General features: G+C 40.7%; 1 protein-coding gene across 1 annotated transcript in view; it reads right to left on the reverse strand.

Moving 5' to 3' along the window:
- Window positions 1-8,423: 8,423 nt before the first annotated feature.
- fstl5 (follistatin-like 5) overlaps window positions 8,424-27,846 on the reverse strand; it is a 170,049-nt gene continuing 150,626 nt past the window's right edge. The window contains exons 13-16 of the mRNA XM_073487367.1: window positions 27,131-27,280; window positions 23,354-23,461; window positions 20,277-20,401; window positions 8,424-9,102 (exon numbers count right to left, since the gene is read on the reverse strand). Coding sequence (XP_073343468.1) covers window positions 8,424-9,102; window positions 20,277-20,401; window positions 23,354-23,461; window positions 27,131-27,280 — 1,062 coding nt within the window. The remainder of the gene's footprint in view (window positions 9,103-20,276; window positions 20,402-23,353; window positions 23,462-27,130; window positions 27,281-27,846) is intronic.

Below are 27,846 nucleotides of genomic sequence, written 5' to 3' on the forward strand. Positions count from 1 at the left end.
TTTTTCTGTTGAGTTTGAATGATTTGTAGCATAAAGCTGGAGTGGTTCAGTGGCTGTTTCTGATTTTACTAGGGAGGCACAATATATATCGGACAGATAAATTATCGGCCTAATAATGGAAAATTGACATTATCGGTTGTCGGCAGATGAATAAATTATAGCTGATAAATCTAGTCGATAATACAAAGCCAAATTGTTTTTGTTTGTTTAACAAGTGCAGCATCTACACACAATAGATGGTGGTATGCACCTTTACAGTTGGTTTGTTAGCAGCCAGTAAACAACGTGTTGTCGCGCTCATAACGCCGAACTGCTGCACCACACTTGTCCTCAGGTGTGGATGATTTTTTTCCAGCTGTGGAATATCAAGTAAACCATCTTTGCTCACTACATCGTAGCCTTTCTTACACTCAGGTGTGCATAATGTTGGTTTCTATTATCGGTGATTTTATCGGAATCGGCCATGAGAGTCAGGTAATTACTGGTGAGCATATCGGCTGAAAAATCCATATCGTGCATCCCTATATTTGACTCTTTTAACAAAAAGGGCAATTCCTCTTTTATTTTGTAGGTGTCATCCTCATGTGTCATCTTTTTCCTTACTTTTTCTTTCCCCAGCCTGTTTCCTATATTCACTTTCTTGAAATTTGAATTCCCGGAGCTGCGGCCTACAAGTTTGTCCAATCAGGTGCAGCCTGAGTGTTTTTGTGGTTGCAGGAGGTTGTAGCTTGTTTTGTTGAAGCGTGCAAAGCTGGGAAGTGCTGCGTGGCCTTGCATCAAACAACGCTTATATAAAACAATGTTTTAGTTCCTTGTGTCTCTTCTGTGTTTGCGATCTCTGTTCAAAGTCCTACACTTTCTCCTCGTGTCTCAGCGTTCCTGCTTTAGTTCTGTGTGCCTTTCTGAATTGTTCTCAGTTGAATTCATATATCCTTTTTTGGATTTGCCCCATCGCCTGCCAATTTTGTTGTCTGGACTTAAGTTTTACATTATTCAAGCTCCCACTTTGTATTTCAACCTTGGTGACTTGTATTTGGGTCCTTTTGTTTGTGGTCCAGCAGTCGTAACAATATTTCTGTCCCTGTTAGATGCTTATACACAAAACATGGGAAAACAGGGTCTGGGTGAAAAAAGTTAGCCTTTAAGATGGTGATCATGATAAACATTTCCTGATTCACATCAAGGAAACTAAAAAATAAGGAAAGATCATAATGTCACTGAATCTTACTTTGGGGCCAGACTGTGGTGACAGCTGTGTTGAAGTCAGTGGGAGAAACATACTGAAACCCAACATACACTTCAGAGAGAAGGTTAACCGCTGATTTTTTTATCAACACGTTGTTTGTTCCTCGACTTTGTGAAGGAAAGGCTCCTGGTTGCAGTCTAATTGCAGTCATATCAGTGGGAATCAGTCCAGACCTGCCCCGTTTGATCACAGTATTATCAGACCTGTCAACTGACTGTGAATCAGATGTCGACCTGCTCTCTGAAGTGTGTCATTTAATTTTCTGGAGGCATTTCTTCATCAGAATTCATATGACGTAGATATGTTTGGTTTTAGTGTGTTTCTCCCATTGACTTCAATACATCTGCCACCACAGTCTGGCCCCAAAGTGAGATTCAGTGATGTAATGACCCTTTTTTTTTTAGGTTCCTTGCTTCACATCAGCATGTTAACACTGTTATTGTGAGCATGATGATGTTAACTTCTCGTAACAAGTCGTCAGATGAATCAATAATCACCCCACAAAAGAAAATAATTTAGACATTCTGCAAGTGTGTGATTTTTCCCCCCATGTAATTAAACCGCTTCTATATTTACATTGTGCTTATTGCACCACAGTCAATAGTCCATTTTTCCATGTAGGGACACTTCTGTCCCTGAGAGAAAATCCATTTTCTAACTGCTGCCGTCCTCCACCACACACAGCACTCTGATTACTCAGGCAGAGAGAGAGAGAGAGAGAGAGAGACAGAGAGAGAGAGAGAGAGAGAGAGAGAGAGAGAGAGAGACACAGAGAGAGAGAGAGGGAGAGAGAGAGACACAGAGAGAGAGAGAGACACAGAGAGAGAGAGAGAGACAGAGAGAGAGAGAGAGACAGAGAGAGAGAGAGAGAGAGAGAGAGAGACACAGAGAGAGAGAGAGACAGAGAGAGAGAGAGAGAGAGAGAGAGAGAGAGAGAGACAGAGACAGAGAGAGAGAGAGAGATGGCGGGAGAATGCAGGATGAGGGACCTACAACCAGCACAAGGTGCAGCTCCACCAGTGGCCTCAATCAGTCATCAGGTTCGTCCGTACAGACGGAGCAGAGAGGTTGTGCTGCTGGCAGGCCCGGCAACATGATTAAGGAGCCGGCGGCATGATTACGCTGCTCGTCTTGTGAATGGAATAATAGAGAGAGGCCGAGTCTGGTGCTAAATTCTCCTGATGGAGGCGAGACAAGAGTGTGTGGTGGGGAGGAGTCCGAGGCCCTCCCATGTGACCGGGAGAAGATTAAGGACCGACGATAGATAATTAAGGAAGTGCCAGGACCTCTTTTCTCTTCACATGGCTGTTTTATTAAAGGGGATTCTGTAAGGAAGAATATTAATATAAACTACCAGCCTGTGTGACTCAGTGATGAATATAAATTGGGAGCTGTGGGGGGAGGAATGCATTAGGGGGCGTTTATCAGGAGCGCTGGGGGGCACGGTGATCATGAGAACGGCTGTACCGAAGCTTTCGGCTCTGTTGATCTCTGCAGAGGAACCAAACCCCGTGTCATCAGCATCAGAACACTTCCATATACATTCATTCAAACTGCAAGTCACACTGCTACACTGCTGTCCATTTCATGCTTCTTATTCCCTTTACTCCTGACATGTTAGGAGGAAAACAATGTTCTTTTACTTCCTTTACTTTTCTGACAGCTGTAGTTACTTTGCAGATTAAATCTTAAGGATTAAGACAAAATTCATGATCCATCGTTTAAAGCTTAAAGGTGCACTTTGTAGTTTTTAGTTTTGGTGAAGAAATGTTAATCAGAAGAGAAAGATCTTCACTGACTGTTTTTTTTTTCTAAAAATCACGATGCTATGATGATCAGGGCTCAGTAGTTGATGGCTGTCAGCCATTGTTGATGGACGGCCAACCCTGAACATACTGTTTTTACATACATACATTTTATATATGTACACGTTATGTCACTCGTGCATTTGGAAACTGATGACCACAGCCGCTGTAGTTTCGCTTTTCTTTTCATTTGACTGTCGATATACGTCTATCTAAATATATATTTTCTCTGTACTTTCATACTCATATACATTATAATACTTTCTGTATGAAAGTTATGAGCACAAACTGTGAAAAACTTAATATGTGAACTTGTCAGACAAGACCGTGTACATTTATTACACACAATTGATTAATCAAGTAATAGATTAATCATTTTGTCTATTAAATGTCAGAAGTGGTGAAAAATAACTGTGCAGCCCTGATCTTGTAAACTAAAGTAGTAGTAAACAGTTAATCTGAAAAATAATTGTCATTTGTGCAAACTGATGTACATTTATTAGTGATCATGATTAAAGTGATTCTATTGTAATTTCACTTTAGATATAGTAAATTAGTCATTTTGAGTCATTTATCTACCAGTACATTAGATCTGCAATAATAACAGCAAACAATTTAGAAACCTGGATGATACATTTAATCTAATTTCCACTAATTTCTGCTTTTTCAAAAAATGAGGATTTGCTATTTTTCCCTCCTTTTGATAAAACTGAAAATTGAAACTATTCACTGTAATTGAGACTAAACAAAGAGGAAGAGGTCATTCGGCTCTTGAACACTTTAACGTTCAAATTAATCAGAAACTATTCAGACAGATTAAACAATAATTGTAGTTTTAACTGCCAACAGAGAATTTTAGAGTCAGCAACAGGTCTACACTCCTGTACCGTAAATTTATCATATAGTAAATACAGAACAGAAGCAGAACCTGCTCTCTTCTGTCAAACATATGGCTGAAAGTTGTAGGTTTTCATTATCAGTGCAGCAGGCTCATCAAATGTAGGGGTTCTTCAGATGTAAGTACCTCTCCACATGGATTTCAAAGATAAGTGTACAGCCTCGTGCAATTTGGAGGATACTTTTACCCAAAACACCTCCCAGAACCCGCAGACGTATACATTTTAAATATGGACGAGCCCAGAGGGAGAAAACCCCAGTGAGAGGGAGAAAACCCCACTGAGAGGGAGAAAACCACACTGAGAGGGAGAAAACCACACTGAGTGGGAGAAAACCACACTGAGAGGGAGAAAACCACACTGAGAGGGAGAAAACCACACTGAGAGGGAGAGTGACAGCTGAGCTTAGCTAACCCTTAAATACAAACATGTTCTGTCATCGAGAAGAGAACTGGATTTCATTAATGATCCACTCAGGAAACTAATTTGATAAAACTCAGTGAGTGTGACTTTAAAGAGAAGAACATGTCTCATATTTCTTTTGTGATTTAAATATTTTGTCTTCACATCGGACCCTAAAAGAATTTAATAATATTCTTGTAGCAAACCTCCAAATTTGTCTTTTTTCATATATCAAATTGTTGTTTTTTGAAGGAAGAAAAAAATCCAGAAAAGTTGTGTTTTCAGTGGGCAGATTTCGTTAGGATCAGGAAAATACAACTGGGTCACAAAGTACCAAAAAACATTTTTACAAACACAGAAAATCCTCACTTTTGATTGGTGAACAGTTCTGGATGGGACCTTTCACACTGGGTGGTAAACTCACTAACATCTGACCAGTCGCTCGTCTTTAATGTGAATGTTTTGTCCAACAGAACCAGCAGTCAGTCAGTTGGCTAACTGTTGCCGCTCCAAATGCAAACGGTAAAGCTCTCATAAACATGATTCATGAATCACTACTTGACTCCACCTGTTACTTTTTTGGGAAGTGAGGTTTTGAAACTTGCGAGTGTCACATTTTTTGTTCCCTGTTTTGCACATTTGAGCCAAAATTGAACCAAATCAATTGTGGGACACCTACAACAAAGTATTAGTGGCCACGATAACACAGTCCTGATTTTAGAGCAGCAGCTGGCTATTATTTTCATGTTTAATTAATTTACCAAATGATTGTTTGGTGATACGTTCCCAGAGCCTGAGGGGCTATTTTCAAATGTCTTGTTTTGTCTGAACAACAGAACAAAACCCAAATAAATTCAGTGTACTATCATAGAACACCAAGCAATCATCACAACTGAGAAACAGGAACCAGTAAACTTCTTGCAATTATGCTGATAACAAAATTGTTGTTGACCCACATATACTTCAGCGTTAGAACGTGTAAATGTGTTCAAGTTCTGCACTTTGGTACAATTTTTAAGGTACTTCACTTGAGTGTTTCTGTTTAATGCTCCCAACACTTCCACTGCATTAGATTTAAAAAGGAAATATTAATAGTTGATGTGACAGCTACAGTTACTTAAACAAAATGATTCATTGCTATAAATTCAACTATGGCTCAGGATATAAAGCAGTTTAAATTAGCCGCCACTGTCTCGAATACTTGCACTTAATCACTTGCTTGCATCTTGACGCATCCTTTTTTTTGCCGTTGCTTTGTCAACCCAGTGGTCAGAATATAAGTAGTTCATTTTTATGTTGAAACTTTACGTTTCTTTAGGTCGAATTTTCTATTTCTCTCTTGTCACAACTCTGTGCTAACGCTCTGGTGAGGTTTAGACACAAAAACAACTTAGGGTTTGGAAGCATCATGGTTTGGCTTAAAGTCCCCCTCCAGTGTATTTTTATATTTTTATGATATTTCATATTTTTCTGAGCTGTTTCCTGACAATGTTGATGAGCAACACTATTCGCCAAATATTTTTTTGACAAATAACTTTGTGCTCAAAGTCTCTAAATGTAAGCTGCTGCTAATAGCAGAATCTGGGATCCGTACATCAAGTTGTCTAGTGGTGGCAAATGTACAGTACAGGTAAACTCTGGAGGTGGACTTTAAAATACCTGTTTTGGCCACGATGATCACGGAGGGAGATGGTCCGACTTTCCTGTGAAAAATAGCTGGTTTTGGTCGCTACTCAAACGGCTGGAAATGTCCCAGGTGTCTCTAAAAATATCCAGTGGTGTGACTTGACTGTTATAACGACACCACCTGATGTGCATCATCTGTGCTTTGTTTGAGCCGAGCTGTTTCTTCCTCACTTAAAGTTGAACTTTGAAATATCAAAATATGATAATTATATAAGGGAGTGCATCTTTAATAGTGGTGGATATACTTCTTTCAGCCCTCAGGCAGCCCATGTCAATCACATCTTTCCAAAAAGTCCAGAAGTCACAGACTCTTCTCGTCAAAGATCATTTAAATTTCAATGTAAACTGAGTGCTTGACAAGTTTCTCTACCCAAACTGCTCTGCTTTAATTCAGTCTGCTTTTGTTTCAGTCACAGTCTTACAATTTTATTTTCTCTCTTTGTTAATTATAATGATACATTTTACTGCATGCCTTCTTGCAAGAAAAACATACCCAGAGGGACAACAGAGTCTTGACCTTGTTCTTGTAGCATAATAATTGGCAACTGGCTGCTTCAGCTCTTAAAGGAAACTTGTCAATACGTGACTGTCTGTGTACCAGCACCAACAGAGTAAAGGGTTGTTTAAATGAGGAGAAAGACATGATATTACACTCGTTTTCATGGTCTAGTTTTTATTGTTGGGTAAAATGACAAGCGTGTTTTCTCTATATAAATAACAATCACATGAAGGAACATACAAGACATGGCTATATGGAGGTGAAAGCGGTGTGTGTTGTGTGTGTGTGATCACAATGAGTACAGGATGTAGATAATGACAGCTGTGTTTGTTTTCATTTCTTAAAAAGGAGGGTGATACCGGCTCGGAAAATGACCAGAACCTGCGTGAATCTGTACATCGATGGGAAACTAATGGACTCACAGTCAGCCGCTATGTACAGAACATAAATAGAGAGAAGGTCAGAGGTCGTCATCAGCAGTACAGTCAGGTTTAAAGGTCTGAAACAACATGTGACAGGGAAGAAAGGATTTATTAAAGTAAAATATATACGAGTTAACAGGAAAGACAGAATGATTTATATAATCTGTACACATCAAAAATCCGTACTAAATTTGAGATACAGTTGCCCATTGTGATTCACAGAGTCAAAGAGTGCCAGGGTGAAAATGCATAGAAATGTGTCCAGCTAGGTTTCATTGACTTGCCAGCTATGTTTCTACTGCAGGAGCATTCAGAAAGTTTCGTATAGTCAGAGCTTATCCTCAAAGACCCTCTAGACAGTACATCTACCCCACTCCCCAGTGTGCTAGCTCATCATTACTTCACATTAAAACATCCACTTAGAACATGCTGTCAAACCGAGCAGACAATGCATGTTTTTTTTTTTTTTCCTCCACGGTTCTTTCTTTTATAGTCTACGATTCTTTTCTTCTCTTTTGGTCCTGGGATATTGAAATTATGAGAGGGTTTCTTCACGCACGAGTGCTCTATTGACTCATCGCTAAATTTCACAATGTGTAGTGTATAAAGCTGGTACAATTTAACTAACATCGCCACAGACTTTCATTTTTCTGCTTTGGACTAAAAAGGAAAAAAAAAATTATATGTATGTATTTTTCAAAAACCTTCCAACGCTGGTTATAATTTTGGATCAAAGGTTATAGATCGCACGACCATAATGAACCACTCAGTCTGCACTTCAAACAGGTTGGGATCACAGCAAGGGCTCGTTTTAATTAGACTGAGTTGGCTGCGTTGGAACGGACAGATAGACGAGAGCGGTAGATTTGTGAGAAACCACGCTCACCATGAATGGAGGGGTCAAAGGAAGAGGTGTAGTCAGCAGTCACACTGGGAATAATTACGCTAATTCCTCTGATGGAGGGGAATTTTCCTTGAAGGCACAGGAAAAAAGTTGGGGATGGGTAAAGTTAAATTACAAGAGTTAATCCGGACATATACAGTATATATATTGAATTCTGCCAATTCACTTAATATTAGTTTTGTTCAGAGATTATCTACAGCATTCCCACACACTGAAATAATAATGCAAAGTTGCACATGTTTACGGATTCATACCAATTTTCCTGAAAAAGATTAACAGCAAGCAACTTTATGTCAACTGAAACTCATTATTTTAACTTGGCTTTAAGACAATATATAAATCAATTACTCCCTCACTTGTGTTTTTTTCTTTTTTGGATTACAGCCCCCCATCCAATGGATTTAAAAAATTCTCAATTTGGTTTCTGAATATGTGGTTTTCACTATTGCGCTCCCACAAAATTAAAGACTCTGCAACAGAATTCAGTGCAACAGTACCTTTTTGAGGAAAACAAAGCTCATTGTGTCTCGATGTTACGACCTAAGACTCTCCAACCCACACCACTACGTTGCCTTTGAGGACGTCGGTGATCTCACAGTTGAGCTTGTTGAGCGTCCGTCCAAGATGAAGAGGGACTCTCTGGACGGGGTCATGAGGTACTGTCCGAACAGTCCGCTGCCCGCCATTACCCTGTTCCTACTGCTCCACGGCCACTCGAACGACTTGGTGGCCTCTTTCAAGCTCTTGATCATCTTGACCTTGCCGCTGCTCAGCTCCACAAACAGAGCGTCAGTTTGAGGGCCGGAGCTGCCGAACACGTTGTACTGGTGGACCTCTGTGAAGGAGCGCTGGAAGGCCAGATCAGACAGGTGGAGGTTGGTGTGGATGTCGAAGGGCTCCTGGATCTCTCCCCGCTCTGAGATCATCTGGATCCTCATTAGGCCGTCGCCGTCATCCACAGTGACCAAGTAGTGGCCGTCTGGAGACACGAAGGGAGTGCCGGTGACGTCGCGGTTTTGGCCGATCACACTGTCTGTCACACTGTCCAGGATGAGTTGAGGCTGTGTGGCTCCGGTGGAGTCGGGCCTGCAGTTGACAAAGTAGTAGCCGCCAAGATGGGTGTAGGCGACATACTTGGGGATGCAGTTATACTCTCGTAAGCTGATGTTTTTCACATACGACGTCGTCTCTAGGTCGATCTTGTGGAGAACAGGCTCATTTCGATGAAGGATGAGTCCGAATCTGTGGGCAATTTAAAGAGAAAAACAAAGAAAAAGATTGAATCAATAACACATTTTGACTTATTGTATTCTGCAAATTATAACTGTGACTCTAGAAACACCAATGACGGTCAACCGGTCCACCACTCCAGACTGAATTATCGCAACAACTATAGGAATTGACATTTCATTCTGTGCAGGAATTCAGAGCTCTTAGAGGATGAAGCTAATGAGTTTGGGGATGACCCAACTTTAATCTAGTGCCACCAGCAGGTCAGGGTTTTAAATAATCCAGTGAAATATATCATCTTCGAAAAGGACTGATGCTAAATTTTCTACAGGCAGTGATGGTCAGATGATGTATCTTAATGACTTCTGGTTTTTAGTTAATTGGCACGACAACTCTCGGAGGGATTGCCATCAGATTTGGTCGAAGCAGTCATGAAGGCCTTGAGATGAATGGAATAACTGTGGTGATCTCATCACTCATAAGATGGGGAAGACGATTCTGGAAAAAAGATAGTTGATTGTTGAGTCTCATTCCCAGGTCTTCAAAACCAACACGGTGGGTTAGAATTTTGGGCTGAATGCCGACTCATAGCGTTGGAGTTTGACGACTTGGGAATGAGACTCAACATTCAATTATCTTTCTCAAGAATCCAGATTTCATGACCAAATACCCACAAAACCTCCAACTCATAAGCCTAAGAAATATTTAGTGCTACTTTCTGGCTGAATCTGACATCCAAAATGATTAAAAAGATACCAAGTAGAGTTGGTTATACTTTTTTTAACTGTCTGCAACAACGATTCAGCCTTTTCAGCTTATTCAGACAAAATGAACTCTTATAAGTGCTGAGTAAAAGTTATTTTAAAAAGGTAATTTAATCACGCACAATGTCTGAAAAATTAATTTTCAAGGCTTTAAACTGATAATACTTATTTTTCTTACTGACTGCACAGTGTGATGGCTGAAGAAAAATGTCACCATCAGTGTATAGATTGACTCCCGATGAGCATCTCTTTTGTTTTGCTATTCTGTTGGCCACCAGGATCAATTTTTCATGGAAAAATGAAGGTTGAATTACAGCACGAAAGAAGCACTTCTGCCATTGTGCAACCAAAACAGACGGTAGCATTGATTTTCCCAGCTGCTATCCCCTGCTAACGATAGAACGACTGGAATAACTGCCAAAGAAAAAGAACCCCACTGATGGAGGAGGTGAAGAAGTTGAAGAAGGAGAGTGATAAAAATTGAGGTAACGGACGGTCGTTCACTCGATGGAGAACAACAGTGTTTGTTTCAAAGTCTGTTTCCCCGTTGATACCCATCTCCTCTTACTACTGGGACTCTTTCTACATGATCAGCCACAAAAGCTGCCTACTTGTATTAATTTTACTCTGCCTTTGCTGCTATTGTCTTTTTCTGCTTTGGCTAAGTTTCCAAGGTTCGTGCATTCTCAAACAGACAGTGGCAACATCTCGTCATATCAAGATGAGGTCAGACTCAGAGAAGAAATGTAAACTGATATCTACGGAGTAATTATAAAAACTGAACTTGCAGAATGTTAAGGAAATGTTCAGGATTAAAAAAAGGTCCATTTAAGCACCTCAACAGCCAAATTCTGGTCCCTGACAATCTTCATATTGGTACTACAGCATCATCTACACATTCTCCCTAATAGGATGATAACAGTTTGACATGTGGGGCATTGATCAGTGAAAATGCTCGTCATTAGAAAAACCCAAAGAATCTGTTAATGGCACATTACGTTTTAATAGCTGTGCAGCGTAGAGGGGGAATATGCACGAAGCTGACAGGCCTCAATTAAATGTGAATAGCAGCTGATCGATGCTGACAGGCACTTCAATCTCGCAGTCATTCATCATCTTTTATGCCATTTGAACACCAAGCTCTCTGTACCTGTGAACAGAAAATGGCTGTTTGAAAGCCACAGACATGTTATCATCCCTGTGGTGGGAATCATTGATCCACAGATCGTTTTGTCCAGTGGGTACAGACCTGAGGTCAGAACAGAACAGATCCGCGTGGGCTTTTTAAAATCTAGTCATTGACACAGAAACACAAGTCTGTGCACACACATATATTATTTAATAGACAGAATATAATGTTTTATTAAGAGTCGGGCAGACACTGTACATGCTCAGGTCAGTTTTTAGCCTGGCTTGTCTTATGATCGGGCCAGATTGTTGTTGACTCTATAGCTGCTGGACAGCTGGGTGGATTTGTGGAATTTCAGAAAGTTTGGTCGGTTTTCTTGCAGTTTGAACAGCTCTGTGGTCAGATTTTGCAAAAAGATCCATTATAAACTGTAGTGAGCTTGTTTGAACCTTTTTTCAGCTAAGGGTAGTTGAAACTGAAACTTTGTTGTGATACATAAAAACTGAAATTTGCTGAAAAAAGACATATATATGCAGCCAGCTGCTACAGTGTTGGCTGGTAATGTTTTCACCTTGTGAGTCTGAACCCCCCTCACCCTGTGTCATCATGCTCCTGGAGACAGCTGTTGTAGCTGGAATTAACACTAAGAAAGGCAGTTATGTGTATTTTGACAGGTGTTTGTCTGTGGCCAAAAATTAGGGGGAAGCCTCCTCACACTTTATGCTACTGGCCCACATTGTTTTTGTTGTGATCATGAAACTTTACAGGTACGTTGAGATCGAAATGAAGGCCGAGTTGAATTTTGGGCGTGGTCCGACCAAGGGCATTATATTAATTGTAGACACAGCCTTATAGGTGGAGCCCTGTTCATTCCTATGAAAGCTGCTCAGTGGTGTGTTGAAGCCAAAACAGCTCGACTTCACGGGTATGAAAATGATCAGATCTTCTGTGTTGTGCGGCCCATAGAGCGTCTGCACTAGAGACCTCTGCTGGCCGAGCCGGCTAACTTCCGGTTTAGCGCCCGGCTAACTTGAATGGTGATAAAATCGTGCAGCTCTTCTAGACTTTTCAGATTTTACTGGACCAAATGCTAGTGCTGGGCAGTATGACCAAAAATGTATATCATATATATAATGTATATCACGGTATTTTTACGGTTTCTTCATGCATAATCAGGTGTTCACAGCATTTTCTACTGGTTGAGAGAGGAATTACTGCAGTAGATTGACTTAGGATGGTCTATTTTACTGTCATGATGAGTGAATATTGTAGAATAATTCCACACTAGTAGTAAAACAGGTTTGCATGGCCCAGAAAATGATGCTGTTTACAAAGAAGAGCCACTCATGACTCTAATGAAGTGAGGAATCAGAATGCAAAGACAACTGCAGTCAAAATACAAACTTTTACTGTGCAAATTTCACAAACATCTTTTATAAAACCAATACAAAACGTAGTGCAACTTGTAATAATTTTACTTTTGCTTCAAGTTCAAGCCCAGGTACATTGCACAGTATTCATGTAAATCTAAAAAGGAAATATAAAACAAGTGTGTATGTGTTTTTTTCAAGGTGTTTCCCGGTGTCCTCCTGTTAATCTACACATGTACCTACTGACTGTTTATAATCATATGGATGCTGTTATAATGTGCTGTGATTGGGATCCTGACACACCAAACACCCTGGAAAATGACAGTTACGTTTTTCTCTTAATTACATAATTACATAATCGCCATCAGTAAATGGGACACTGTCTGACTCTTTCACTTGCGGGGAGGGAGGCTGTTTATGGGGGAAAGTTTACTGAAGTCTTGGTCGGGAGGGCGGACCATCGTGGTGATTTTTTTCACGACAACAAACAGTTGGTGAGTTAAAGTTGTTTTTCGGGCAGAAATGTGACGAAGAGTCGGTCGGACAGACACTTCTCCACGAATAACTGCGGTATTTTTTTCCTCATATAAGTTGCCAAAGACACGACCAGTTACTACGTTACTGTTGTTTGGTCCTGTAACGTTGCTTTGTGGGACATTGCTCTATATTTTGTTGAGTGAAGGACCTGTACAGTTTTCAGACAGCGAACACCATTAGACCGATACACCATTAGACAAACACACCCTCGCTCCGCGCCGCCGGCTTATCCGTTCACACTGGTTCGGTTCGCCAATACTGCGCCTCTGACTCTACCTGACATCTGAGACTTTCACACAAAGGAGGATGCGGAGAATTGGCGCAGGATCCCCGCATGCAAACAGCAGTGTGAATGAGGCTAATGTCCATCCTATCCATCTTCACCGTAAGGTAACACCAGAGCACTACTGTTTACCCTCATCACGCCTCGCAGTCGCACCATGCGTGTTTAGAAGCGCAACATCGAAATGGGTCCGGTCTGAAACAGTGTTGCGCGGCGCAGCGTAGCGTTCCGAGCGTTGTGTAATCAAACACACCGGTATGGCGGTACGTTAAAAATTCATATCATAACGAAAATAAACACCGGTATTCGGTGTGAACCGGTATACCGCCCAGCACTACCAAATGCCTCAAATTCTGACAGTGATACGAGTCATTTCGAGACGGGTGACACTCAAAAAAATTTATTGACCAATTACCAGATGCTGCTTTCACAATGTTAGCTTATGGGAAAAAGTATTTTTGGGTCGCAGTGCATCATGTGATGTAGTTACACAGTCTGGCCACTACGAAAGCTTGGCGCTTTTCCTGGGGGCTTGGGTCCAACCCATGAGTACTGAGCAGTCATGGGTTGGAACATTGACATGTTGATGGGCGTTGTTGCTGGTGTGATCCCATTGCAAGATGGTCTCTAGTTTTTATTCTTACTTTCCGTTGAAAGTAGAATGGCATTTAAAAACTTACTGGGAACTGTCAATGTGCAGTACTGATCAGTGGTTTCCTGTATTCATTCGGTGTGAGTATAGAAAGTGAGTTGTTTCCAGAAAAGAATAATAAAACCCAACCAATTAAAATGTACAGTGCCGATCTTAAGGAATGTCAAAGATGACACATGGAAAAGAGGCTAAATCTGAGGTACGTCCATGTACACCTGTCCAAAATCTAAACAAAACTGCTTTAAACCCAAGCACCCCGTTTAGATTAAACTGTCGACGTCACACTTTGACTGTTCATCTTATTCTGTATTAAATGTTTTCTATTTTATTGAAAAGTCTAAAAAAAAATGTCACAAAATTTCCCTCCACTTTAACTTGAAGAAGAGAAATGACCTCAGCCAGGGTACATTTATTTTATGAGTCATTTTAGAAATTAGTCTTATTAAGACTCATGAATGACCGACTGAGGTGAGATTTTTTCCATCTTCTAATTTAACAGATGGGAGATTGTAGGTCTCAACCTGAACGTCAAACCAGCCAAATGGGCTTCATGTGACTTGGAAAGCTTGTGTTAGATTAAAATCAAAGGAAGTCCTCTGACACTAAACAGACTGCTGCTTGATCCCTCTGTGTCCCACCTGTATTAAGAGACAATCCGGACTTACATCAGAGACAGGTGAGAATTCAGAGAAGAGTCATTTCTAAAATGTACTGTGCAGTTTAAACCTGAAAACAATTTTCCTTACTCCTCCACTGGGAGACAGAGCTGATGTTATTAGACCAATATTACCACAGCCTGTCAGACACTGTTGAAGCTGTTTTGCTGTGGATTGTATTCAATATTGTCGCTGTTGTGACGGATCAATGGACAGTGCTCGCATACTGTGATGTGTTGGTAGCATGCTTGGAAGATAAAGGTCAGCGGTGCATTTATCCTGCGATGAAAATATTTTCACCACCAGCAAGATATTTTTTTCATGATTGATAAATTAATAATCAAACATTGTTTGTCCTCGCCTGAATGTGAACACAGCTGGGTTGTTTTATTGGCAGACCCAGATTGCTCTCAGCCAAACTGACAGCTGCTGTTTGTCGTTTGTACCAATGATTAATGCATTAAACATCCACCCTGGTTCTGCACAACAGGATTCTCCTCAACTACTTTACATTTCATCATCTTATCTTCGTGTCAATAATTTCAGATTAGAGCTGACTGGGTCTCAACACTTTGCTCTGCAGTTCACTTGAACATCCCGAGGGTAAAAGTCACGAACGGGGAACAGAACAATGAATGCTGCACAGTAAAAGATATCTATAACACAGCAATTCTTGTCATCCGTCCTCCAGCAGAAACACATCGAATCAACATCTCGCTCGGCTCGTTTTGCCCTGAAGAATGTGGGTAAAATAAGAAATGCAGAGTTGCAGAGTTGCCTGACTGTAAGTCGATGGTTTTAATGAATGACAGCCCCCAGAAGTTCCTGCTCGCTTTATAGTAGCTGCTGAGGGAATCCCCAATCATTGAACAATCCCCGGAAGTTGCTGAATATATGTCGGCTGTTCACACACTGCTCACGCTGCTAAATCGACCAATCAATGCTGCGTTCCTGCCAGCAGACAAATGGCAGCGCGGGTACTAGATCAAGAAAAATAGATAAATAAATAACTCACAGCCACAAGGCAGCAGTTAATTTAAACTTTCCTAATATCTGTGATGAAAACAGCTGTCCGAATAAAAAACATCATCCATGCGAATGTATAGACCCGAAGCTCCTTGTGTACTTCAACTGTATACTGATTAATTCCCCTGTTAAACATACAGACGCCTGCTTCACAGCACAGTTACAGGCTGAGTTATGTGTCTGTAACAAAACTACATGGAGAGCCAACAGCGCTTCGATGTCTACTTCCATCTGCTCTCAGCTAAATGTAGACAATCAACTAATACATTGTGTCAGAAGAAACACACTGACTGAGCCGGACAAACAATCGAATGCAACATAACTGTACAGTAAAGGTAATATATATTTTAAAATGTATCAACACAATTAGTTTTACTATTACCATTTACTATTATTACAAATCAATTCATACCAGTTAGAGTTACATAAATGACTTTGTGTTCAGTAAACCAACAGTAGATGTGTCAGCTGTTGGTTTGTTTGTTGGTTGGTTGGTTTGTCAGCAGGATTTAACAAAAACTGCTGAACTGATTTCTATGAAACTTGGCCCAGAATAGACCACGTTCACTTTTGGTGTGGATAAAGGGACGGATACTGTAATTCTTTTCTTACTTTCTCTAACAGTGCAAGTGTTTTTTGACATTTTTGTGATTGTTAATTGAATAATTTGTAGTTTTAAACTGTTGGTTGGATAAAAGGAGGAAGAGGAAAACAACTTTGGGTTCTTGGAACACTTTTATCTTTGGAATCACTTTTAGCTTTGCACACCAGGGTCAACTCTTAGCACAAGGCTGAGGATAACCCTTGTCCGAAGAGTTGACCCTGGTATAGCTTAACACCTTTTCACCCACACTCTGTTAACCTAAAATTATCTTAAGCCCAGGGCACACTGCATCTCTACTGCATTTATTTGATACATTACGTTACTAGTTACTTTGCAGACTCAGATTATTCAGTGTTTATAGGCTATTAATTGCGAGAGGACATTGTATGAGAGGATCCTCCATCAGAGCCAAAGTAGCACATTTTTAAATCAGTTTGTTTTATCAGCAATCTGACAGAAAAATCACTGATAATCGAAAAAAACTGAATATTGGCCCCGATAATTGGCCAGGGCCGATAATCACAACTAAAGTTTTCTTTTTGTTTTGATGTGTGTTTACTGTGTTTTCTTTGGATCCGTTTCACACTGGCCCCTTTTAGCCCTGGGTTTCATTTTCAGGGGATAACCTCACAAAACTGAAGCTAATCTAGATTAAAGTCGGGGTTAGCTCACTTTGGATTGTGCCAGTGTGAACGCTGGGCGACACTTTCAAGGCTTTAGAAGCATTAGCTAATTGGGCTAAGCAATAATAATGTTTAGTAGTATTTCATAAAATCCCTAACCTAGATCTTCATGAATGATTGATACACTGTACCAATCGCTCTAAGAAAGAGGATTAGCCTCCTGGTACCAAGGGAAACCCAGGTTCCAGTTAAGTGACTAGACATGCCGGATGTTGTGCCCATTGATGACATCATCTTTGTCGCATCTTGATGAGCATTTTTCAAAGTTTTTATCAAGAATTAATTGTCAGAATAATGAAAATAGCAGTGCCCTGTCCTAATATCAGATCTATTTAGCTACCTGACAACAGAATTGCAGATTTAGGTTGAGAAAGCATTTTACGCAACCAGTGAGCTGAATAACATGTATACTACGTGTCTTCAGGTATTGTTTCATATTTTAGCCACGTGAACAATATACATCAAAAGAGGCAGCAGCAGTAACCTACAGGAAGCTTCTTTATCAGAGCAAACTGGTTAAGCAACTAGTTGGCGAAGAAGGTAATTGTCAAGCACAACATCGCAAAAATGCAGCTGAAGTTTCCTGCGATCTTCCCTGCAGGTCTCTGTGGATCTAATTACAGCTGTGCCAGCAGCCTCCACCTACAGCACACACACACTAGCCTGCTTACTCCCTCTCTCCAGGAGACCGTTAACATCCTGAAATCCCCCGGACCTCCTGCTTGTTCCCGGCCTCTCTGTGACATTAGTCAAGCGCTTGGGAGCATCTATTCTCCGTCCACGTTAAGCCCGAGTGTGACAACTGCTCATGACTTATAAAAACCACATCAGCGCTTGGACACATTCTGCATTCAGCACGTCTCTGCTTTGTTGTTGATTAACTGAAGTGTCAGAGAGGAGGAGAGGTGCCAGCCGCCTCCCTCTGACTACCGTCTTTGTAGCTTTATGCAGATTTTTTAAGTCTAGCTTGTTGAAAACAAATAAATGAAAACAATAAATAAGTCATCCTAGTTCAGGCGCACTAGTGTTTTTCAAGAAGAACCAGCCTCTTGTCCTGAGGAAGCAGGTGTTGTGACTGAATCGCTTTCCTTCCGATCAGTGATATTGTCAAAGAGAAAATGTCAGCAGCTATAAACATTTCAGCTGATTCAGGTTTTTAAAGTTCATGTGGTATTTTTAAGGACATACAACATGCAGAGCATTTAAAATAAGGTCGAGCTGAGTTGAGGCTGCAACCACTGCTTGGTCCAAATGATGGTCATCAGCATTTACGTACCATTCTGGAGGCTTAGCAAGATAATTACACTGCCTGCCCTTGTTACAGTGACATAACTGGTACAAGCAACGTGCTCAAACATGTCCAAACATGTCCAGCCTGCTAGGTAGGGCTGGATGATAGGACAAAAGAATTTGGCTTTTTTCATATAAGTTGATATGCATCACACTATATTATTAAATCACTGTTTGTGTTGAGCTTCCTTTGAGCTTAAATGTTCCTGTTTGTACATTCAGAGGCAGACATGAAGGGAGGAGAACTGGTAATTTAGCTGTTTCTGTTCACTTATTGGATGATGATGCTTGATTTGATACACGTTGTGGTAACTGAAGTCTTTGTTGGCACTGGGTTTATGTCAGAGTAAACAATACAAACAAACCAATCTGTTTCCTGTTAGACTTTAAGTAGCCTTATGCCATTTGAGACAGTCTCATTTAAACTGTATTTTCATCAAGTCATTACAAAATGTCACCTTGGACTTAGGAAACTTGTATCAGGTTTCACTCTTTTCTGACATTTTATAGACTAAACCTACAAAATAAACGAGAATGGCACTCAGTAGAGTGCATACCTCCACCAAGGCCCAACAGTCCCCGCTTGTACTCACTCATAGATACCAGCCACCTAAATATTTTGTCACTGAGATCCATCGAGTGTTATTCTCTGAGAATTTAACAGAAATTTCTGAAAATGCCTTAACTCGCAATGTAAGAAAATCAGAAAAGAATTCCTGGATCCGTCCCTTTATCTGAATCCACACAAAAAGTTAATGGAGTCTATTCTGAGCCGAGACACATCCTCCAACCATAAACAAACCAGCTAACAAGCAGACAGGGTGAAAACAACCTCCTCGGCAGATGTAATAAACAGATGATAATGACAATAATTATTAGTTGCAGCTCTTGTGTTCCTTTCATGGTTTTAAGTAGCCAAAGAATCGTCATACCACAAACACATGATCAAGTCATTTATCTACGCAACCTCTTACATTTCAGGTTGTTGTGACTGTTGCTCTCTCTGACAACACAAGGAAGTTTCCTCAGAAGCAGCATTCATTTCTCTGATCTAATTATCCGACTTCTGGTAGCACAACAATAACATCTGGTGCGCACTGCTGTGTCTATGTGGGGAAATGGGCCGGGCCCTCCTAAATGACTGGCACATGATTGGCTATAAATACAACCCTGATTCCAAAAAAAAGTTGGGATGCTGTGCAGTAATACTTGTTGACATGTACTCAATTGGAAACAGTACAAAGACAGTATATTTAATGTTTTACCAAATCGACTTTCTGGTGTTTTTGGATCATTCCGCCACTTAAATTTGACAAAAATCAGTTTGGAACATTCCAACAGGTAAACAGGTTCAGTGGTAACAGGTGATAGTAACATGATTGGGTATGAAAGGGGCAAACTTGAAAGGCTCAGCCGATCAGAAGAAAGGATGGGGCGAGGTTCTCTGCTTTTTGAAAACATCATATTCCAACTCTGGAACATGTTTTGCGGAAATAGACAGAGAAATGGAAAAAAATGGATATGGACAAAGACGCCTCTTATTTATCCACAAAAGGAGTTCTGCAAACTTTTTATCACTGATCAAATGAAATTACTACATGGGCTCAGGAACACTTTGTAAAACCATCACCAGTAAATACAGGTTTTTTGCAAATGACTGCATTCTGTTTTTATTTACGTTTTACACAGCATCCCAACTTTTTCTGAATCAGGGTTGTGGCTTTATGTGAGTGTGTGTGTAATACCTTGACAAGCAATAAATCTTGTTGACAACATACTGTATCCAAGTTTCTGATTGTTTTTTATGATGAAATGTTTCTGTTGTGCTCAATGTTTGCTTAATTAATCTGATGAATTAGTGATCTTTTAGAAATTAAATAAAAATGCCTGTGGCTTTGGGATTTATAAAGTCAGATCTGAAGAGTTAGCTCCACAGCTGATGTAACAAGGATTTATATGTAGATCTATTCCAGGTGATCTGCCACATTTCCTGCAGCACAGATGACAACTGTGCCTCCCTTCAAAAACCTTCATTACCACCTTAACAGACAGGCACTCACTCTCACACAAAATGTTCATCCAAATCATTATTGAGTGGAGGAGGGAAAAAGAGAGAATAAAATGCCGATGGGGTGAATTTAATTTGCAAATCAATTTGCATTAGGAGTGTTCTTGGATCATACTGGACCTACCTGATGTGGTTAATGATGAGGCTGGAGGCGGGAATGAAGAAGTCGTCCACACGGTCGAAGCGCCTGCCGATCGGCTGTGTGTGAATGGTGTGGTGGGAGACTCTTCCACTGGCCTGATTGATTACCTGGTGAATACCAATAGAGGAGGAGGTGGGCGTTAAACATGAGCCTGATAAATACATTCAGTGCTGCTGGATTCTACCAATGTGTAGCTGAAGTTGCAACAAAAATACAGACAAGTTTTTTTCATTTTTCATTGCGTTTCATCTCATAAAAGCAGTGTACAATAAATAAATCACTTAATATGTTGCTATCATTTTTATCTTCGATGGAGTGCTTTGATTTGGGATACAGCTCCTCAGCCTCTTCCCTTATTGCTGAGATGTTGGAGTTTCACTGTAGGAGGTGATGTGTGCCGCTGTCACCGGTGTCTAAATAATACTGGTGCATGCATGGCAGCGTGCAGACTTGTGCTTGTGTGTAGGCAGGGTTTGCTTTGATTGTGCCACAATGCACAAAGCAAATTACCACAGACCAAAGTCTGCTTTATGAATCTGTGTGCAGGGGATGACAAGCAGGAGCATCAAGAGAGTAAAAAACACTCAAGATGAATCAAAATGACACAGAGGAAACAAAATCTACTTTAAAAAAAAGTACTGTTGCATTACATATTTGTTAATTCTATTATACTTTAAATCTGTGTGACGGTGACATAAAGTGTAATCAGTAAATATGTTGACAGTGTGTGTTGGTTTCTATTCCAGAACACACTTTCAGCTTTAATTTTAGTATGTTTAATTGTCTTGCTGACAATAAAAGGGTTAAAATCTTTAAATGGACGTGACTGGAGCTCGACCAATAAAAATAATACTTTTACATTAAATGTTTTGACTGCTTCCCTTTACAGGTAAGTTTTAATGAAAAAAACACCAAGTGTGGATTTTTTTTGGCAGCAGCTTATTGTGGATCAGGAGTACAGAAAAGAGACAAACGGAATAGGACGATGAAAACATTAGAGGGTGGTGAGTGAAATACGACCGTGCTGAACTGATGGTGATATACATTTTGTGATAGGACCCCCGTTGCTAACTGCCATTTCCAGCTGCATTTATGAACACAAACTAGCAGTAAAAAACATCAAACAGCCGGGAAAAGGACAGAAATAAAGGCCTCATCGGCTTTTGATTAGCAACTACCCAGGCTTTTATTTGAGACCTGGCCATTATTTGAATACCGGCTTGTAAATGAGAATTCATGGAATATGTCAGCCAATAAGTGACATTAAATTGCTGTGCACAAAAGCCTAAATGTGTTTGAGATAACTGAAAAAGAGCTGAGCAAATATCATTGTCATAAAACAAAGTCACGTTTATTATTAGCTGATGTGGATCTCTTAAATAATGGTCAGTCTATAGATGTGACCAGTCAGCACCGGGGTTGTTCTAGTACAAGTGCCTCCTCGATTGCCTAAAATGCTGGAGTCTATATTGGCGATACATGAGCCTGTTTATTAGAAATGGGACCCTGATAATTCCCAGCAGTCCCATACACCGGTATGCAACTTAACAGATCCATACAGGGTTAGTAGTGTACAGCTATTAATTTTAATGCACTGGTATGGGATCAGTACTTGTTATCAGTCGATGCACAAAGTTCGAGTATCAGGATCTGTATCATGGTATCGGTACATCTCTGAGCCAAAACAATTGAAAATGTGTCACTGTCCAAATACTTTCACATTACACTGTAAGAGATTGCCCGTCATCAAGCAAGACAAATCAACTATTGATAATCCCAGAGAGGCTGAAGTGATTGATGTCACATTGATGGCATATTGGAAAAGGGGGCAGAACAGGACAAGTTGGAGGAACGTGCATTTAATAAGTTGTAATGTCCTTTCAAGATGTTCATTATAAAGGTTATTAACATTGAACTGTACAGGCTTTGGTGTGATTATGTTCTTTATAGGCAATGACAAACTGCAGCAATAGTTACTTGATGTATTGAAGGTAGAATAAACTCCGTCACCGTGAATGTGTTCAGTGATCATTGTGGTTTTATGACCTTGCATTGTTGACATACCTTTTTCACGCTCTGTGGCCAGTATTCGAGCCTTTATAAAGACCCTGCATGTATGGTATTTTGTATATAAACTGACATTTCTACAATACGTGTCATATTGCCTTCACATTAATGACATGACTTTCATATCAGGAGGTGAAGGGAATGGTGTTGGAGTTCAGGCTGATTGAGAGGGCTGCCGAGCCAGTGGCCACAGTTTGAGGCATGTGAAAGCACTGGACATTTTTGATGAGACCCCGGGACAATTTCCAGCTGTTATTGTGGCAACAAAAAACAGGTCTGTTTGACAAGCAGTCGGACGTCTCCGGCCACGTTTGTGGTGACCAGAGCAGGTATTTTAAGCCAAAACATGATCTTTTCCTAACCAAGTGGTTTTTGTGCCATGCAAACATGCAACACAAAGAAATCAAGTTAAAGTTTCAACATACCTGTGGTTTGCAGAAACGTACATTGCCAACATTTATTCTGGCAATTAGCTTGGTAATGTGATCTAAAGCAGGAACAACTAGATAATTGATCCAACTATTTTGATCATCAGTTAATCTCTTTTCAAGCAAAAGTCTTAAATGTGAGTATTTTCTGCTTTTATCTGTTTTCACATTGATGTTAACTGAGTTTTGGACTGTTGGTCGGACAATACGGGCAATTTGAAGACATCACTTTGGGCTACATTTCATCAATGAAAACAATAATATGCAGGTTAATTGATATTTGACCAGAAATTTACAGGACGTGTGCAATCAAAACACATGCGCAGCCCGTTTGCTGAACTTGGTTCATATCCTGACAATACTGAATGTCTTCCTTTACATCTGAGGTTAGAGATGACACAGTAACGCCTATGTCTTGGTTGCCAACAAAGCCTCCTCAATCCCCACCATATTACACCCCTCTAATCTCTTTGCTTCTCTGCTTTTCTACTATCACACCAGGATGAATCTCTGCAGAAGAATAAATAACATTTGAGTGTAATAAACGGTGAATTGTGGACTTACTTGGAGAGTCGGGAAGTTCTCCTCCATGTCTCCCCAGCTGAGCAGCCACACCTGGTCATGAGATTTGTCATAGTGAAGCTTCACCGGATAAGGGTCGGTGCTGACCGTCTGCAGGGGGACAAACACAACCAACAGAGCCTTTATAGACAGCAGGGCCACAGAATAACAACTGAAGGCAATCAGCTCTGCCTCTGAAGAGATCCCTCTTTGATGTGCACTGGTAATGCTTTTGAAAAGTTTTCCTGCAGACTAAAGCATCGTCAGTTGACAGGAGCAAGTCTTCTTTTAACAAGGCAGACCGGAGGTGGGCTTTTTATGTATAAGGTGTTTGTGGTGTTGAGCTGCATTTCAAATCAAGTGGTGACAGACACGATTGCTTTACCACACTGAGGTAATTGCTTTCAGTCTTTATCCGTTTCTTGACACTTGGCGGCATTATTCCAAGTCAGAACAATAGATGAGTCGTATGTGACAGAAAAGCGCTCTTCGTGCATTATGTCCACCTGAGTGCAGATAGACAGCAGCTCAAAGGGAATAGAGAAAGCACAGGGGAGAAGAGATGCACACAGCAGCTACACCCTCAACAGCAGCGAGGAAAAGCAATCATCTTTTTTCAAGAAAATTATTGCAACCCTGAATTCCCACAATCCCTTCTGACTGCAGCTTACTTTCCATGCTATTTGTTTTGCTACGGAGCCCTAATAGTATTGTTTACCTAGGCAAAATATATATTGTTTCATTGAGAGAGCAAACAGCCCCTGAGAGGGTTATTGCAAATAAGATGAGAATATCTGTTGAATCCTAACTAATCTCTGAGCATGTAGTCATCGGAGGAAACAGGTGTTCGTGTTGTTCTTTTTCTCTTGACTAACAACTTCTTTCTGGCTGAGAAAGATTATCAAGATCCTCCGCCAATATGCACGCACAGCTCTAGCGCTGACTGCAGATCTGTCAGAGATGAAGCACAGAAAGCATTACAGCGGCTTCAAACGTTCACCCGTGTGTGCTTTGCAATTAATTGGCTATAACGCACAAAATACAATCTGCTCATTAAAAAGTCTTCACTGAGTATTTAATTAGTAAGAAATTTGAAAATGAAATTTGCTCATTATTATTACTTCACTCACGTCAATCATAATAATGATTCAATGAGAGAATGGAGGGCAGGGAAACCAGAACTTTTGTCTCTTACTATTAATGACGGGTTCAGGTGGTTAATTAACAACTGATAATATAATGCAATGAAGCTAAACCTCTGGGCGACTGAATAATGAGCTTGTGACACCAACCTGCTTACTCGCAAGTCCCTGAGAGGCTGGCGAGCTGTAAACAAACATCACGGTGTCAGAAACATCTGCAGGGATCTGAGCAACCCTGGACTATCCTGACACACCCAAAAACCCACTGACACAGAAGATTTAACTCAACGCTGAGCAATAGAAACAGGCTGAATGTTGTCAGGTAGGAATTGTGGTACTTTCTGAGAGTGCCTGGCAAAAATAAATTCCCTCAGGAAAATAAATGGTCCTGCAAGGCAGAGTGCTTGAGGGATTGCCTTTTACACTATCTGCATGGAAACTGCAGGATTGCCATGTTACAATATCAGTGAGGTTTCCAGGTAACAGTATCCATGAAGAGGATGGGCTCAAGGTAGCTCAGTCACCACGTCAGTGTAGCGGCTAAGGGTAGGCCGTGACTGTTGCAGAATGTATGAAGTAGGTCAGGTCAGGGGTTAGCAGTTGAAGTAAAGGTGAGAAAAGTGATCTTAAAGCTGAAGTGACAGCTCTTCAGATTGTTTAACTGGTAGTGATGCTCTACCAAGGCTGTGAGAAAGTGCGAAACACATGTGGAGCCTGTAATCACGTTTGTAAGCATTTTATCGAAGCTGCATTACTGCAAATTGCCTTATCAAATCTAATAAACCAAGGCTTAGCAACTTTTGCAAATAAAATTATACATAATCAAAAGAATTGAGGTGTGTAATCGGCTTTTGTTAGCTAAGATCTTTTTGAATGTCAATGTTTGATTAATTTTTACAACCTGGAGCTACAACCTGAAAATGAGATGAGCAGCAGCGGTTATGAAATGTTGATTAAATATAATCTGATATGTTATAATAACAGGTGTAACCTACTCACACCTTATTTTTCACAAGCTACTTGATTCTGCAGATGTTCAGAACGAGTAAAAATTAATAAACTCGTAAATTGGGATGATATCCATAAACATTCACTGGGAAGCAGCAAAATCGTTTTTGTAGAAAGATCCTTTGGTGGTCAAAGAGAGATGTTTGTATCAACCCAGGAAGAACAGACAGCAGCTAGCAGGGAGCTAATATCATATTCTGCTGGTGATATTTGTCAGTTAAACCAACATGGGGAAATTACAACCATGCTGAATCTTTTCTACATTCCTCTTTGTTAGCGTCAGAGCTAAAGGAAAACTGGAATTTTGTCAGAAAACAACCTGATTCAGTGCTTGAAGTGGGCCGGTACTCACTGGTACACATTGGTACTAACAAGCTGCCGGTACTCTCTCCTGCCCTCTCCATGTCAGGTTTTCTGGGTGATTCATAATGGCCCCAAATAAACTCCATCACCGGAGACTTTCTTTGTGTGAGACACTAAAAGTAGGGATTCACAGTCAGACTGGTCATTAGGAGAAATCCCAGTGCTCCCAGTGAGCTGTCTGTCTGTCACAACGGCGGCTCTGTAGGTGGCTTGTGCGGCTGTGAGCAACCAACACTGATATATTTTTCCACTTCAAGCACTAACCTGATCAAAACTGGTTATCGTTACCCGATCTCAAATCAATCTGCTAATCGAATTTTTTGCAGTTTTTGCCCTCAGTTGGGCCTTTATGTCTTCTGACAGAGCAAACTTTTCTTTAACTTACGTCAGGTTGTGATTGCCACTGGAGTCATTTTAAAGACATCGTAATGACACAACATTCTACACTTACTGGCTTTAAATCAGACCAGGCTCACACATCCTAAGCAATGCCTGTCTGTCTTTATTACTCAGTCATATTGAGCTCCAGTTGTCAAGCAACTAAGTGGCTGATTCACATTCACAATGTACAAAGACTCTTACTGCAGTTTAACATTTACTGACTAACTGCAGGTTATTAACTCTTACTCAAACAGAAAATGTGACTGATACTGAGCTGACTGTGAGGTCATCGTTTTCTTCCATTACTGATAAAAGTCTCGTTCAGTCACATTCCTGTCAAACATCATCAGGGCCAGTATCATCACACCACAGCACTCACTCTCGTGTATTAGTATCCTATAAAAAATTTTACTCAATCAGAATATTTTATATCCAGGCACAGCAAAGGTACCAGAAAGTCTGGACATGCATCAAATAATTGAGTTTCTGGATGAAGGACGATGTATTGTATCAAACTGAATCAAAAAGTACGATTTGATGAAAAAATGTGTCCTTCATTCAACAAAGTAAATCACAGAAAAAACCCATATGAAGGAATGATTTATCAAAGGTTCTGGTGGAAGATGTTGTGTTCAATCGATGTGGGAACTTTTGGGTTTTTTTTCTGGTAACTGTTGGACAAAATAAGTCAAAGAGGAAACTCTCCCTGCAACCTTGAGCTTGTTTGGTATGGAGGCAGATTTTCAGTTCTGTGAGAAAAACTTTCAGAAAAGCACAAACAGGAAAGATTATTAAATTTCTTCCTGCTCGGTGTGAAATTGTTAACCCTCTCACATCACACATGAATGAGCATGAACCCAGTTTTCCAGTTCAGCATGAAAACTACCTGGACAGCCTTCTGAGACTGGATGTCAACTATGAGCACTCGATCCAGGGTTGGCTGTGTCGCATAAATAAACTTGTCCTTGATGTTGACCGCTGACGACCACACACACCTCTGAACCTCCTCTCCTGGTGAGGTGGGGCACACCTCCTCCTGGAAAAAACACAAAACACACACACATTCATCGTTAACTAATTGTTTTTCATATCACAGGGAAATACGTCTCATTAAAAAACAATTATCTTCATCCAGTTGTTATTCTGTGTTGTTTACTACGCGCAGTCTTATCACCTGTGCTGATGTGAGTCGTGTTATCTTGGCAACTTAGATAAATGAGCTTTGCAAGGTCCCGAAAAATCTCTGTAATCGCTCCTATTTGTCCACACATAATCCACAGAACAAAGCCTGCAGACGATCTGCGGCTGTTCAGCTTCCAGTCCTGGCAGCTCTTGCCTTCCTGGCCAACATGAACCTTAACCGGCCGTCTGTCTCGGGAGCTTCCCCCCCGGCCCTTCCAAGCCTCCAGGCTCTGCCCAGTCATCTGTTCCAAGCTGTGTGGGACGATTTAGGGAGCTGCTGGCCAGGAAGGATGAATGAAGGGCTCCGTCGTGGTGGGATGAACTCTTTCTCCCATATTTACAACCGCAGAGGCAGCCCATGACAGGTTCCTTCCCACAGGCCAACTCCTCTCAGTTAGAAGGGCATTAGGTAATGCATGA

The sequence above is a fragment of the Pagrus major genome, chromosome 18 (genome assembly GCF_040436345.1).
Source record: "Pagrus major chromosome 18, Pma_NU_1.0".
In the NCBI taxonomy this organism is placed as follows: Eukaryota; Metazoa; Chordata; class Actinopteri; order Spariformes; family Sparidae; genus Pagrus; species Pagrus major.